This window comes from Rhodamnia argentea, chromosome 3 (genome assembly GCF_020921035.1).
Source record: "Rhodamnia argentea isolate NSW1041297 chromosome 3, ASM2092103v1, whole genome shotgun sequence".
NCBI classification, from domain to species: domain Eukaryota; kingdom Viridiplantae; phylum Streptophyta; class Magnoliopsida; order Myrtales; family Myrtaceae; genus Rhodamnia; species Rhodamnia argentea.
Genome location: NC_063152.1, coordinates 22,892,211 through 22,905,909, shown reverse-complemented (window position 1 = coordinate 22,905,909; position 13,699 = coordinate 22,892,211). Strand labels below are relative to the sequence as shown.

General features: G+C 39.9%; 1 protein-coding gene across 1 annotated transcript; it reads left to right on the top strand.

Annotated features, from left to right (window-relative positions):
- The first annotated feature begins 326 nt into the window (after positions 1–326).
- LOC115757621 (cytochrome b561 domain-containing protein At4g18260-like) lies at positions 327–4,694 on the top strand. Its single transcript, XM_030697919.2, has 4 exons — positions 327–767; positions 883–1,044; positions 1,808–1,956; positions 3,736–4,694. Exons 1-4 carry the CDS (start codon positions 630–632, stop codon positions 4,082–4,084), a joined length of 798 nt encoding a protein of 265 aa, XP_030553779.1. The 5' UTR covers positions 327–629; the 3' UTR covers positions 4,085–4,694.
- The last annotated feature ends 9,005 nt before the right edge of the window (positions 4,695–13,699 follow it).

Genomic DNA, 13,699 nt, shown 5'->3' with positions numbered 1-13,699 from the left:
CATACATAAAACGAAGAAAAATAACATTAAAGGCTGAATCATGTGATTGACCAGGACCCTATTTGATTGGAGGGAAAATATTCTCAGTTGTTGTAATTTAGGAAGTTTGTAATTAGAAAATTCAAAATTTGCATTTGCTTGATCGATAGTGACATCTGTTTGCTGCATGCAACTCCAATCAAATACCCCATTTTTCAACCCCATCCATTCAAACTTTTGACTCTCTTTCTCCCACCATACTTTGCCTGCAAAGTCTTTTCACAGATGACAGAAAGAATTGGGAAAAGCTTTGCCAAAAGGTCCAACAATGTCAAGCCCCACAGAGTACACTACATTCCCATTTACCTCTATTCTTCTCTCTCCATAATCTTCTTGGATACACCAACCCACCACCATTAAACTCCCCTATGCTAGCATATACTCATAGTAATCAATGATCACTTATTATAGGCCTACTAGAACTTAATATATACTTCACCGACTATCTATATATCCTTCAGAAGTTGGAGGACTCACATGCACTTTATGCAATCAGCCACTTCCTTTCACAGTGTAGACTGATGGGCTTCATCTTCATCACAATCCTCAAAAGCTGAAACCCCAGAGAGAGAGAGAGAGACAGAGAGAGAATGCAGCTTTACTCTAAGATGCTGGCAATCTTAGCAGTTCCCGCATGTCAAGCTTTTCTTCTTCCCTTAGCCGCTCATCAACCTGGTGAGGCGAACCAGATTCAAGGCCACAAGAACGCTCGCCAAAATCTTCACAAGGTGCGTGCTTTTCTATCATGTATGCGTTCGTTTGAGCTGGCCCTTTTAATCCCCCGCGACGTCCGATTATCTTAGATTGCAGCTGCTTTGCTTGATCATCTCTTCTTTTTGGTAGATGCATGCGAAGATAAACAAGGACATAGCAATGCACGGGCTTCTGCTTTGGTCATCGATGGGTTTCTTAATGCCTCTCGGAATACTCGTAATCCGATTGTCCATTAGAGAGGAAAACCGCGCCCGGGCCAAAGCGTTCTTCTACATTCATGTCATCTTGCAGGTGACATATTATCCATTAAGCTGCATTTTACTATCATTCTACATGGTATTGAGATATTATGGGGAGTGATTTGTGTGGAACAAGAATGCTTTCTGATGAACAAGGTAAAAAGAAAAGTTGTTGGGAGGACAGGAAAATGCTTTCAGTTGCATAGAACAGGATCGTAGGGTCCTCAAAGATGGTGATTTGTCTAGACATCATACCAACCAAGAAGGTCTCCAATGACTCTAATCATTGTGTCTGTGCCTCTTTTCAATTGTGGAAAGCAATTTTTTGATTTATTTATAAGCCATTCTCCAATAATGAGTGCTTGAATAACAAGAAACACTATTGGAGAGGAATAAACTCGCAGTGGTGACACATATCAACATTAGTCTCCTACTTTCCATGCAAAAATAATCCGTTGTCTTCACTGATTTTCACTAAAGTGAGGGCATTCCATGAATGATCAGTACAAATCCATGGACCCTATGATCAAACGGAAGCTGCATGTGTCATTTAAAAGAAATATATATCTTTTATAACTAAAGCACCCATCTTGAAGAGGTAAACTTTGAGAACATGAAATAGCCTGTTAGAATATTTAAGTATAAAATCACTCATTCATTTAACAACACTTAAAACTTTTAAAACAGTTTGTGAATCCCACGAGAAATGTCATGATATCAAAGTAAGAGATCATGAGTTCAAATATTTCCTACGTTTTCGTTCTATTTTCTTCATTGTGTGTCTCGCCTATATTATTATTACTTTTATTTGACAGGTCCTCTCACTACTCCTTGCCACATCTGGAGCAATACTATCAATCAAAACCTTTGAAAATTCATTCGACAACCATCATCAGAGAATAGGCCTCATTCTCTATGTAGCCATTTGGGTACAAGCCTTGACTGGACTCCTGAGACCCCGTAGGTAATATGCTTTCTCTTGTCCAATTTTTCAAACGTTTCACCCTAAATAATACTGCAAGACGTCAAAGTTAAAGTAGAAGTCTGCCATAAGCAAAAAAGGGTCACTTATTTTACTTCAGTTTTCATCAAAAAAGTCACTTAATTTTGGTTTTCGGTTTTCCCAAAGGTCATTGATAATAAGTTGCCAAAGTGACTCATTCAAAGCGAAAGCAAAAAGTTGAATGGCTTGATTGAAAAAACTGAAAGGAAGTCTTGATTATATGAAAAGACAAATTAGATATCTTTGATTTAATTCATTCACTGTATGTTACATATATTTACGTAAAAAGAGACGTAATTAAGTTTCATGGTCTCACTTTCAAATGTCACCGATCCATACATCTTTCACATGTACGCCAAAAAAGTTTAAACAAAAATAAAGTGGGAAAATTCTATTATAAGCATCCATCATTATGTAGAAGTGCAATCAAGTTCTAGACCTTTTAATAGATACAATTTGGTCTTATATCTTCACTACAAAGTACGGTCCAGTCCCTAGTTTTTTGTTTGGAATAATTAATCCTAAATCAAAGTTGAGAAATACAATTTAATGCTGCCATGCATGCAATTTTTAGTACTATCTATGAAAAAGACGAATTGCACACTTCGACAAATATTTAGGACTAGATTGCACAAGTTAAAAAAAATTAGGATTCGATTGCAGTCCTTATACAAGGGTTTAGAATTTTAAATGCATAAATAGGTCGTATTAGCCTAACATTTCTTGGCAAAAAAAGAAAGCTGCTTGTCACGAAAGGGGTTTTCCCCTCAATCATAACATATCGAAAAGCTCGTTGTATTTTCTCGGAATTTCTAATCATATGTCACCACTGTAAAACTTTATGGGAGAATTATAAAAAAAAGTTTTAAACTTATTGCAAATGTACCAATACAATACTAAATTTTTTTTTTTTTTGTCAATTGAGTCATCAACCTTTTATATTTATGCCAATTTAGTCAATCGAGTCAATTTTAACCATTTTTTTTATAAGGACATCAACCATCCTACATGGCCTAATCAGCGCCGACGTGAATAATTTTTAATAATTTTTGAATTTTTTTGAATTTTTTTATTTTTTTCATATTTTTCTCTTTCATTGTTTTTCCTTTTTTTTTTTATATATTTTTTCCTTCCCCTTCCTTCTTTCTCTAGTCACCGGACCACGGCAACTAGCCAGAGGCAAGGTCAAGCCTCACACCAAGTCAACCTCACTGTCCCCTAGAGAGGCTCAACCTCGCTTGTCCCTAGCCTTTGACTGGTCGTAGTGGTCCGCTGACTAGTTGGAGGAAGAAGGGAAGGAAAAAAACAAAAAAAAAATCCACAATAAAAATATTAAAAAATATTAAAAATTATATATGTCAGCATCGACAAATGCACGTGGGACAATTGACGTCCATGTCGGTGATTTTTGGTCAAAATTGATCGGATGGACTGAATTGACACAAATGTCAAATATTTTAGGGGTCAATTAGCAAAAAAGAAAAAGGTTTATGATGAAATTAGTGTAATTACAATAAGTTTATGACTTTTTTAGTAATTTTTTTTCCTACAAAATTATAGGATTTACGATAAATAGGTGCTATTGCAAAGGGATTGCAAATCCATGTCAAGGACTTTCATAGAACTTCCCCATCCCACTTATCAAATAAAGTAGCTGGGATTCCTTTAATCCCTTTTGCTAGTGTCATTTTAACATCCTTTACTAATACTTTTTTTTTTCCCACCATGAATCAACGGAAGGGGGACCAAAAGGAGAAGCACTTGGTACTTCTCGCATTGGATTCTCGGAACGGCCGTTTCGCTTCTGGGGATCATCAACATCTACACAGGTATAATGGCCTTTCATGACAAGACATCAAGAGCCACGTGGGTGTGGAACATCCTCTTCACCGCCCAAGTCTCCCTAATCGCCTTCTTGTATCTCTTCGTCGAGAAATGGGACTACATGAGGAGACAAGGCGTTGCCTCAGGCGGCGACCCAACCACGCCCTCGCCTAACAATTTGACGAGCACCCAAGTCGAGAGCGGGAAGGAGTTGGTGCTCGTGCCATGTTCGAAACATAACGCTCTCAAGAACTTGTTTGATTAGTTTGCACGCCGACATCATCTGAATCGTCAAGTCCGATGGATTTTACACAGGATCCGTCGGAATCAACGGTTAAAATCCATTTAGATACATACATCGGTACATTTTTCTTTCTCTTGTTTGATTTTTCAAATTTTTTTTCCGGGTTTTTGGGAGCATCGACCCTAATTTCTTCTTCTCTTTGATTGTTTGCTCTCTACAATAGTAAATTGTTTTGAGGCTTGAACTCCTAAAGGCTCCTCTCAAAGTTTGAAAAATTAGCACGAATACGACTCATTTGGATATCACGATACACATCAATCCTTGGAAGAAGAGGAACTAATTATTCAAGGGTCTTTGGTGTGTTGGATGAATTCACATGAATCGGATTCGTGCAACATGGGGTCCTGTGTATATATTTGTTTGAATAAGGGAGTTTAATAGTACCAAATATGTCATGGGGTCTATATATATGTATTTGAGATATTCTTCTGTATTGGTTTGGTTCCCAATTTGTGTTTAGAGATTTTACTTTCCTGTGGACAACCGTGAGTTCAGATATGGTAAGTGTGACGCGATAACGGAAGGCATGTGCGAGAATGAAGCAATAAAATTTTGGAAAATGCTATTATAACCGTCCATTGCTCAAAAAAGGGTTTGTGACTTGCATAGCACTGTTACACTGTCGTTGAGCAATGGACGGTTATGCTAGCCGCTTCCTAAAATTTTCAGCATTCAGTGTCGTAATAACTTCATTTGAGTGATACTTTATTTCAAATAGAGTATGATGAGATGATTGGCGGGAAATGTATTTGCTATATAAGATGGCAAATCAAAAGAGTAATCTGATATTCCATATCTGTTACACGGATTCATTGATTGAGTAATTTCAAATTCTTTAATTTGAGTATTACATGTATCCAAGGACTCTCTTTCTCGGTTATTTTGCATGGTCCATAGACTATATGGGTCAATACCATCTCATTGTAGTCATTATGCGGATCCCACGTTGGGAACTATAGTGCCTCGCCATTTAGGACCTTGCGATCTATAATTTTCATGTCTTTTACTTTTGAGTGATCGACGTCGAAATATGAAATGAATAATGCAATTTCCAAAATTGGTCCCATAGACAATGGTCCATAGTCTTTCCTTCCCTATATTGGCGTGCGCTTTCATAGGTCAATTGAGACAATTCAAATATCTACGCCCGGTGGTCCGATTAAACAGGGGAAGGGTGAGCACCCCACGTCGCTCTTTTGGTACCACATTCTCTAAGCAAGTTTTTAGAAGTTTGTATATACAAATAGTTTCCTCTTGAGCCTTACCAAAAAAAATTAAAAAAAAAAAAAAAAAAAAAAACCTTACCAAAAAAAATAGTTTCCTCTTGAGCTTCCAAAAATTTGAACCACAAACTTCGCCGTCTACCCTCAGGAGAAATCGCCACATCACATGTGGACGACGCTCGTTCTAGGCGCACTTTGATGCATTTGAAACAACATACGGAGACAAATCCAATCCTATCAAAGCAGCGTTCAATTTCAATATCAGCATGCAATTTACAGAAGCGTGCGATTTCAATATCTAGGCGCTTTTATGCATTCGAACGACATTCAAAGTCAAACCATTTTCGTGCCTCAATATATATTCACAGTGACATGCTGCCAACAATTCATTCGTAATGCAGAGCTGTTCAACTTCATGTCTCAAACCTGCATTCAAAAATCGGGTTTTTTTCCAAAATAAAATTTTTAAAAAATATTTACAAAATTATTTTTTAAAAATAAATATTTACTGATTTGGGCATCGTTGGGCGGTTGGATTGCCAACCGAGGCCCGCTCGGCACCGGGCTACCGAGCAAGGGGGCTGGGCCCAACGCAACCCCTTGCTCGGCAGGCCCACCGCCGAGCAAGGCAACCACCGGGCTCGCCATGCCTTTTTTTTTGTAAATTTCATATTTTTTTTAATTATTGATACTTATAATGTTTATTTTATTTATAATTTTTTTCTTGTGAAGCTTATATTTATAATATTATTAGCAATAATTAATGTAAATATATATAGATGGGAAACCGCAACAAAAGAGTTAAAAACCGCAAGGAAAGATTAAAAACCGCTGCAAAAGAGTAGAAATGAGTAAAGAAAGGGCAAAACTTTTGCCCTTTGGAAGAGCATATCTCATCGCTTGGGCGTTTGTTTGAAACGATTTTTGTTTTATTTCACGTAATTTTTCGAGACGAATCCATTGGCAAACGGCCGTAGGCGGTTTGGCCAGGCTTTTTTCCCAAAAAATGCCGTTTTCCTTGTCAATTTTGCATTTTCTCTCTCCGGTGCCACTTCTCGATATCGAAAAACCCCTCCTTTCCCTCTTTCCTCTTTTAATCTTTTCACCGCCGAGCGATGCCCAAATTCGTAAATATTTATTTTTAAAAAATAATTTTGTAAATATTTTTTTTTAAAAATTATTTTGGAAAAAAACCCTAAAAAATCCAATCAATGATACTTAACTCATGGATGATCGTTTTTCGAAAGATGGGGTCGATTTCATAAAGATTTTTTTTCCATATTCAATAAATTCCAAAATTAAGTATTAAAAGATAACCACATGATTGAGGTCTCCGTTCTTGGACCAACGGCCCTCGTGGATAAAAAAAAATACTAGGTAGGTCAATCTTGCTAGGTAGGCGGTACACTCCATTCAATGCCCGGTCGCCACATGTTCGGGTGGGGTTTTCACTGTTTAGTCTCTTTGTCTGTCTAATCGACCGACCTTGCATTTCTCTCTTTTTCAGCCACTGTCAATAGCCCTGCTCATGAAGCCCCCACCACCAACCACCGTACCTCACGCCAGCCATGCCCAACGGTGAACTGGTTTTTTTTTTTTCTTATCGAGTTGAAAGACGGGTCGTCTTGTGTTTCTTCCTATTAGGGTTTTGCTTGTTCCGCCCCCCAAAGGAGGAAGTCAAAGGTGACAACAAGTCTTGCTCAGTCCATCGGCCGCCATCGGAGGACGACAACATCTTTATGAGATTCTCGATGCTCAGTATGCCAGCAGAGGCCATCTCCTTTTTTTTTTTTGTCAATAGCGAAGGCCATCTGGACATGATAATATTAGGTAGGTAGGTGCCTCCACGTCACCGTGAGCCCCGCCTAATCAAAAGTGGACATGTCGATCCACGTTAGACGAATGGAGCCTACTGGATTTCCTCCATCGAAAATTCCCTTTTTCCTTTTTCATTTTAAAAAATTCTTCTTTTAGTGGACCTGCCTAGATTAATTATGCTATACTTAAGGGTGGGTTTGACTCAATTTTCCCAAAACCCATTGGAGCCCCAACGCCTCTGGGAAAAATGGCAGGGCATTTGACAACCATTTTCAAGGAATTTTGGGAATGCTAAAAGTTTGTTACTGGTAAGGACCAACTTTGAGCTTTCGGCATTTGGTCAAATGCTAAGCTAAGGATTTTTTTTTTCTAAAACTATCCTCACTTTTTCTTTCAAATTCCTATTATGTCCCTATTTTTTTAATTAAAAATAAAATGAAACCCTTGGTTGCCCGCGAGCCACTAGCTCGCCGGCGAGTGTCGCCCGGGCCGTGCAAGTCCGAGCGATGATTATCGGGGGTTGTGCAACCCTAGTGAGGTCTGCTTGGGGTCGCGTGGCCCTAGCCACCCTAGCCGGGACTCGCTCGACCCTTGGTGGCCGTCGAGGAGATGGCCACCGGGTCGCGTGACTTCGAGACCTAGTTGCTAGGGTCCCTTGGCCCAAGTGACCATCGCCGGAGGTTGCTCGACCCCTAGGCATCTTAGTCGATCGTTGTTGGCGCTAGATTTGGCTCGTTGGTGACCTTTGTACTAAGTTTGAATTTCCTTTATTATTTTTAGTTATATTTTATTTAAAAATAAATATTGTAAGAAAGCTCATTTGCAAATTTTTCTTGCCGAATACTAATTCGGCCAAAGTTGCTTTTCAAAATATTTTTTACTAAACATTATTTGCATTTCTCGAAAGCCCATTTGCAAAGTCAAACCAAACGCACACCTGCTTTTTCACTCTCTTCCTTTTGCTCCTAATGAAGAAAGAAGACATGACCCTTCATCCCTTCCTTCCTCTTCCGAGCGAGTTCAAAATTTTGGGTCACTCATTAGCTCTCTGCTCGGGCGCTTTGTCGCTCGAGGACTATCCGCTCTAGTGCTCACTCACACTCTACTTTGGCCCTTGGTCCAGCCCTCGCTCCTGCGTTACGCTCCATCGCTCGAGCTTTTCTGCTCCATTGCTCGCTGACTCTCTGCTCCGACCCTTGGTTGCTCCGTCGCTTGAGTGCTCTTTGCTTCGATGCTTACCGACTTTCTGCTCCGACCCTTGCTTGCTCCGTTGCCCGAGGGCTCTTTGCTTTGGCACTCGCTGCTCTAGCCCTTGTTCCCCTCACTCTGCTCTGTTGCTTGAGGGCTCTCTGCTCTTGCATTCACCGGCTCTCTACTCCGACCCTTGCTTCGTTGCTTGAGAACCTTTAAGCGGTTTAGTTTAAGCCCTCGAGCAACATGTTCACAGGAAAGAAAGGTCTCTGGACCCTTGTTTATCTTTGGTGTGGTAATTCACTCTGCCCTGATAGGTGTATTGGTTTGACTAAATTCTTTTCCTTTTAGCGATGTACTAGTTCTACTGAATTCATTTTGAGAAAATGACTGTATTTTAACGCATCCATGTCTAATTGCTTATACTTTCTCCAATTCCTTGCCAATTGAATTGTTGATGGTTACATAGTTAAGATTATTCTCTTGTTGAACTCTGTCTTCTACGGGTTCCTTATTGTAGGGAAAAAAAAATGATATTTGCGGAGAAAGGCCCGGATAATTTTCCCACTAATGCTTCTATGAGAATTAAATATGATAATGTCGCGACCCTCTGAACTTTCGATCGGGCGAGGTTAACGAGCCGCGCTTCCGACCCAGTTGGCATTGGATCTTGGCGCGCAGGTCCCTCCCGAGACCCATTACTCGAATCGCGATGTGAAGAAAAATTTTTATCGGGGTCAACCTTAGTGTGGTCGGGTGATATGTGCATAGTGTACATACTTATGGAGTAGCCACCAATCAATTTTTGGAGGGTATGATCAGAAATCCTATCAAGCGGTCAAGAGAAACCGTTCGATTCTACGAGAACCGGAGAAGTGGGTCCGGGGACTTGGTTACGCCGAAATTCAAATCGACGCCCTTTCGGTTACCAAAGTTGAGTGATTTTCTAACCTAAGAATTCATGCAGATGAAATTTAGGGCGAGATAGGTTCTAACGATCTAGGGTATTATGCGGATGAGAATTTTCTAACTTATCAATCACAATCGGAAATTTAAATGCGCAATCAAGATAATCGCAATCAAATCAACCAATCAATCAAAATGAGCATAACACGTCTAATATGGCCCTATTAACCCATAGAAAGACCTACTCGAGTTCCGGGGTTGTTCGGGAAAATTTTGGGGCGGAAGGCCCGGAAGGGTAAAATGGTCATTTTGAAAGGTTCGGGACCCAAAAACCACAAAATAGGGTCGGACCAGTTGAATGTGGAAATTTCCCATTTTTTGTGATTTTTCAGAATTTTTTGAAAATTTTCTAACTTTTTTGGAATTTTCATTTATTTTTCGAAAATCAATAATTTTCCGGATCGGTATAAACCAACCCTCAGAACTTCAAAATTTCTTGATCCAGACTATAAGAGTCTCGAATGGACCTAAATATTTTTAGAAATTTTTTGGGAAAATCTGGAAATTTTTATGAATTTTTTTATGAAATTTATTAATTTTTTGGGATTTTTGGAAATTTTTATTAATTTTTTATTAATTTTTCGGACCGGGTCAACCCAGTCAACAACCGGTCAACCCGGCCCAGACCCGCTCGCAACCCGCTCGACACTAAAACGGCGACGTTTCCTATTTTTTTGATTTTTTTTAATTTCCTAAACTAATTTCCTATTATTTGAAAATATAGAAAATAAACGGACGGCCAGGATCAATCTTGGAATTAATCTTAGCCGTCGACTCTCTCTTAATCAAAACGACGACACTTCTGGCCCCCTACTCTAAACGACGCCGCATCTGGTAATAAGACGGATTGCCATGATCTAAACTTAGATCTAATCTGAGCCGTTCACTCCACCTATGCTCGAAACGACGACGCATCAGGCTATATCCAAAATGACGCCGTGGACTACTTAACCTAAATGACACCGTTTCTCTCTTTCTTTTATTTTCTAACCAATAAACTAATATTAAAATATACAGAAATTCGATCCAACGGCTGAGAATTAAATCCATCTAATTATCTCGGCCCGTGGATCTAAGCCAAGTCGGCTCGCTCGCGCCAACGGCCGAGCCGACTCGAACGTGAACTGGACCAATTAGACGACGACACCTCAGGCTTGTTGACTCGCTGACCACCACGTTAGCTCGTCTTCAACCTTGCGACGACGATGCAACGGACGGCCGAGGCTTCCCGGCGAGATCCGATGGTGAAACCTCGGCCGATTGACCTCAAACCAAAGCCAATCAACTCGTCTAGACACGCAGATCAACATATCTAAAAATCAAGCAAGTTCATCGGCTAAATCACGAATATCGCACTACGCGTAAATCGGCATTTCAAAACTCAATCACACAACATAGAGCATAACTATCCGATTCAAGCTTCAAAAACGTTCAAATCACGACCGGGATACTTACCTCGAGCTTTGATTGAGCTCGTAGTAGCTAGAAAAGCCTGGTTGAAGTTCGACTAGACCGTAACGGGTTGGAAGCTCGACTCATGGTGATCGCGCGAAATCAATGCAAAAACACGATGCGATCGTAGTTAGTGAAGTTCCGGAAGTAAAACGCACACATCAATTGCGATAATCATGTCCGAGAAGATGCGATGCCATGAATGCACAGTAGAGAGATTCGAAGCTCAACTCACTTGTTTTGGAGGTCGCAGGCTAATCAAGATGGTGCGATCGCTTCCTGGAGATGTTGCGAAGCTCTTGGACTTGATTGTATAGCTTGAGGTGGCCTGGATTGATCAGCCGAGCAGCTCATAGTCCGAGCTCAAATCCTCAATCACACGGGCGAGAGGATGAGCTCTCTCTCGCTTTCTCTCTCTCTCTCTCTCTCTCTCTCTAGCTTTCTAAGTTTGTTGCGAGCACCATGAGCTTCCCTCTCCTTTTCGTGAATCTTCCCGAGCCCTTTTATACCAGTTTCAAATTTGAGCGCGCACGGAAGGAGTTCGCCGACTCACTTCGCACATGCCCACGCGTGCGAAGTGAGTTGGACGGCGTCTGGAACGGCATAGGATTCCGTCTAGCTCCGTTTGGCACTCCCGCGATGCGAATTGTGCACGAATTTGGTCATTTGTTCAAAATGTTGACTTTACGGATTGTTGAACCTTTGATCGGCTGTCCCGTCATGCTCCGGCAACCATTGGCCCCAAGGCTGGTGGCGATCGATCTTCTTGACCTAAAGGACAAAACGCCTACATCAATTGATTCAATTAGACCGATTAGCCTATCAATTTGATCGTCAAAATCAACCTAAGAACTGTTCATCCGCGCAAGTGTTACGAGGAAGAAGAAGACACTTTTTGGACCGGTTCGGCCGGCGATCAAATCGGTCTGAACCGGTTTAGAGTTAGAATTTTCAAAATTAATCAAAATCCGGGGGGAATTTTTACAATTAAACCTCAAAATTGAACTTAGGGGCATGAATTCCATCTAGAAATGTGTTTTTGCCGAAAAGTTCGTTTCAATTTCTATAAAAACTCCAAATTTTTCTAAAATTGTAAATTAGGGAAAACTTCAATTTGGTGCTCAAATGACCAAATTGGATTAAATTACCCCTGCCAATCAATCCAGAGCATATGAAAACCTTAAGGGGTAGTCCAATTTTACCACGAAAGTCCCCTGATTAAAAATAATTTCAAAAATTGGAAAGTTGAGGGACTAAATTGCAAAGATTTTTGGAATTCTTGCCCAATTCGTGCAATTCGTGCAATTGGGGATGAAATTGATTAAATTGAAGTTGCAGAGGGCTGAAATTGAATGTCTTGACTCAAGATGTGCAAAAATTGCAAATAAAAAGACTCAAATTGTATTTTTTAAGAGAATTCAACCCTCGGTATTGTGAAGAAATACCTAAAATTGAATTCAATTGTTGATTTTTCTTGAGGCCAATATGAAAAGGGAATTAAAAGAAAAATATGGAACATTTTTCTATATTTTTGTGACCTCGGGAAGTATTTTTTTTGTAAATTTTCTTGTATTTTTCTATTTTCTGAAAATATTAAAAAATGCGAAAAATATGAAAAAAATATTTTTGTTAAAAAATGGTTCCTTATGCTTGGCCAAGGCTACCAAACTTGATTTTTTTAAATTTTTTTTTGACCTTTTATGAATTTTTTTGAATTTTTATGAAATAAAACTAAGGAAAACTTGATAAAAAATCGGGTGTCAACAGTTGCCCCTCTTTGAAAGTAATCTCGGTTAGAGGTTGCTTTCAAAGACAAGGTAATACCTGAATTTTTAATCGACTCAACTAGGGAAAGGTTTAAGAAAAATGAGTCTTGACATTCAACCGTCTTACCTTTGTCGTTGAAGCTCAGAATTCTATGGAGAAATTACTTCGGCTCATTTTTTATGTGAAAGAGAAATGAGGAGAGAGAGAGAGAGAGAGATTTACCTGTAGCTCACCTGTCGGTGGTCTGAAGATTGTTGGTCAGAGGTTGATAGAACGAGTGTATAGAATTACCTCTGAATGGTTTGTGAGATCCTTTTAAAGATCGACATCTGTCCGATGTCGAGAGTCTTTTTGCAACGGTTCAAAGGTTTAGAAGAAAGGTTTACCCTATGATAAGGGATTTACCTTATTAAAAGGAGATTGACTATCCTGTAAGAAGGAATTCATCGATTTAAAATGGAGTGGCTATCCTATAGGAAGGAGTTCATCGATTAAAAATGGGTTGGCTATCCCGTAGGAAGGAATTCATCGATTAAAAGGGGTTAGCTATCCTGTAGGAAGGAATTCACCGATTTAAAAGGAGTTGGCTATCCCGTAGGAAGGAATTCACTGATTTAAAAGGAGTTGGCTATCCCGTAGGAAAGAATTCACCGATTTAAAAGGGGTTGGCTATCCCGTAGGTAGAAGTTCACCGATTAAAAGGGGTTGGCTATCTCGTAGGAAGGAATTCACCGATTAAAAGGAGTTGGCTATCCCGTAGGAAGGAATTCACCGATTTAAAAGGGGTTAGCTATCCCGTAGGAAAGAATTCACCGATTTAAAAGGGGTTGGCTATTACGTAGGAATGAGTTCACCAATTAAAAGGGGTTGGCTATCCCGTAGGAAGGAATTCACCAATTAAAAGGGGTTGGCTGTCCCGTAGGAAGGAGTTCACCGATTAAAAGGAGGAGGGTGCCATCCGAGGACCTAGGATTACTAGCGAACCTACAGAAGCTCAAACCCGATTTTCAAATTTAAAAAGAGAGGGTGCCATTTGAGGACCTAGGATTACTAGCGAACCTACAGAAGCTCAAACCCGATTTTCAAATTTAAAAAGAGAGGGTGCCATCCGAGGACCTAGGATTACTAGTGAACCTACAGAAGCTCAAACCTTATTTTT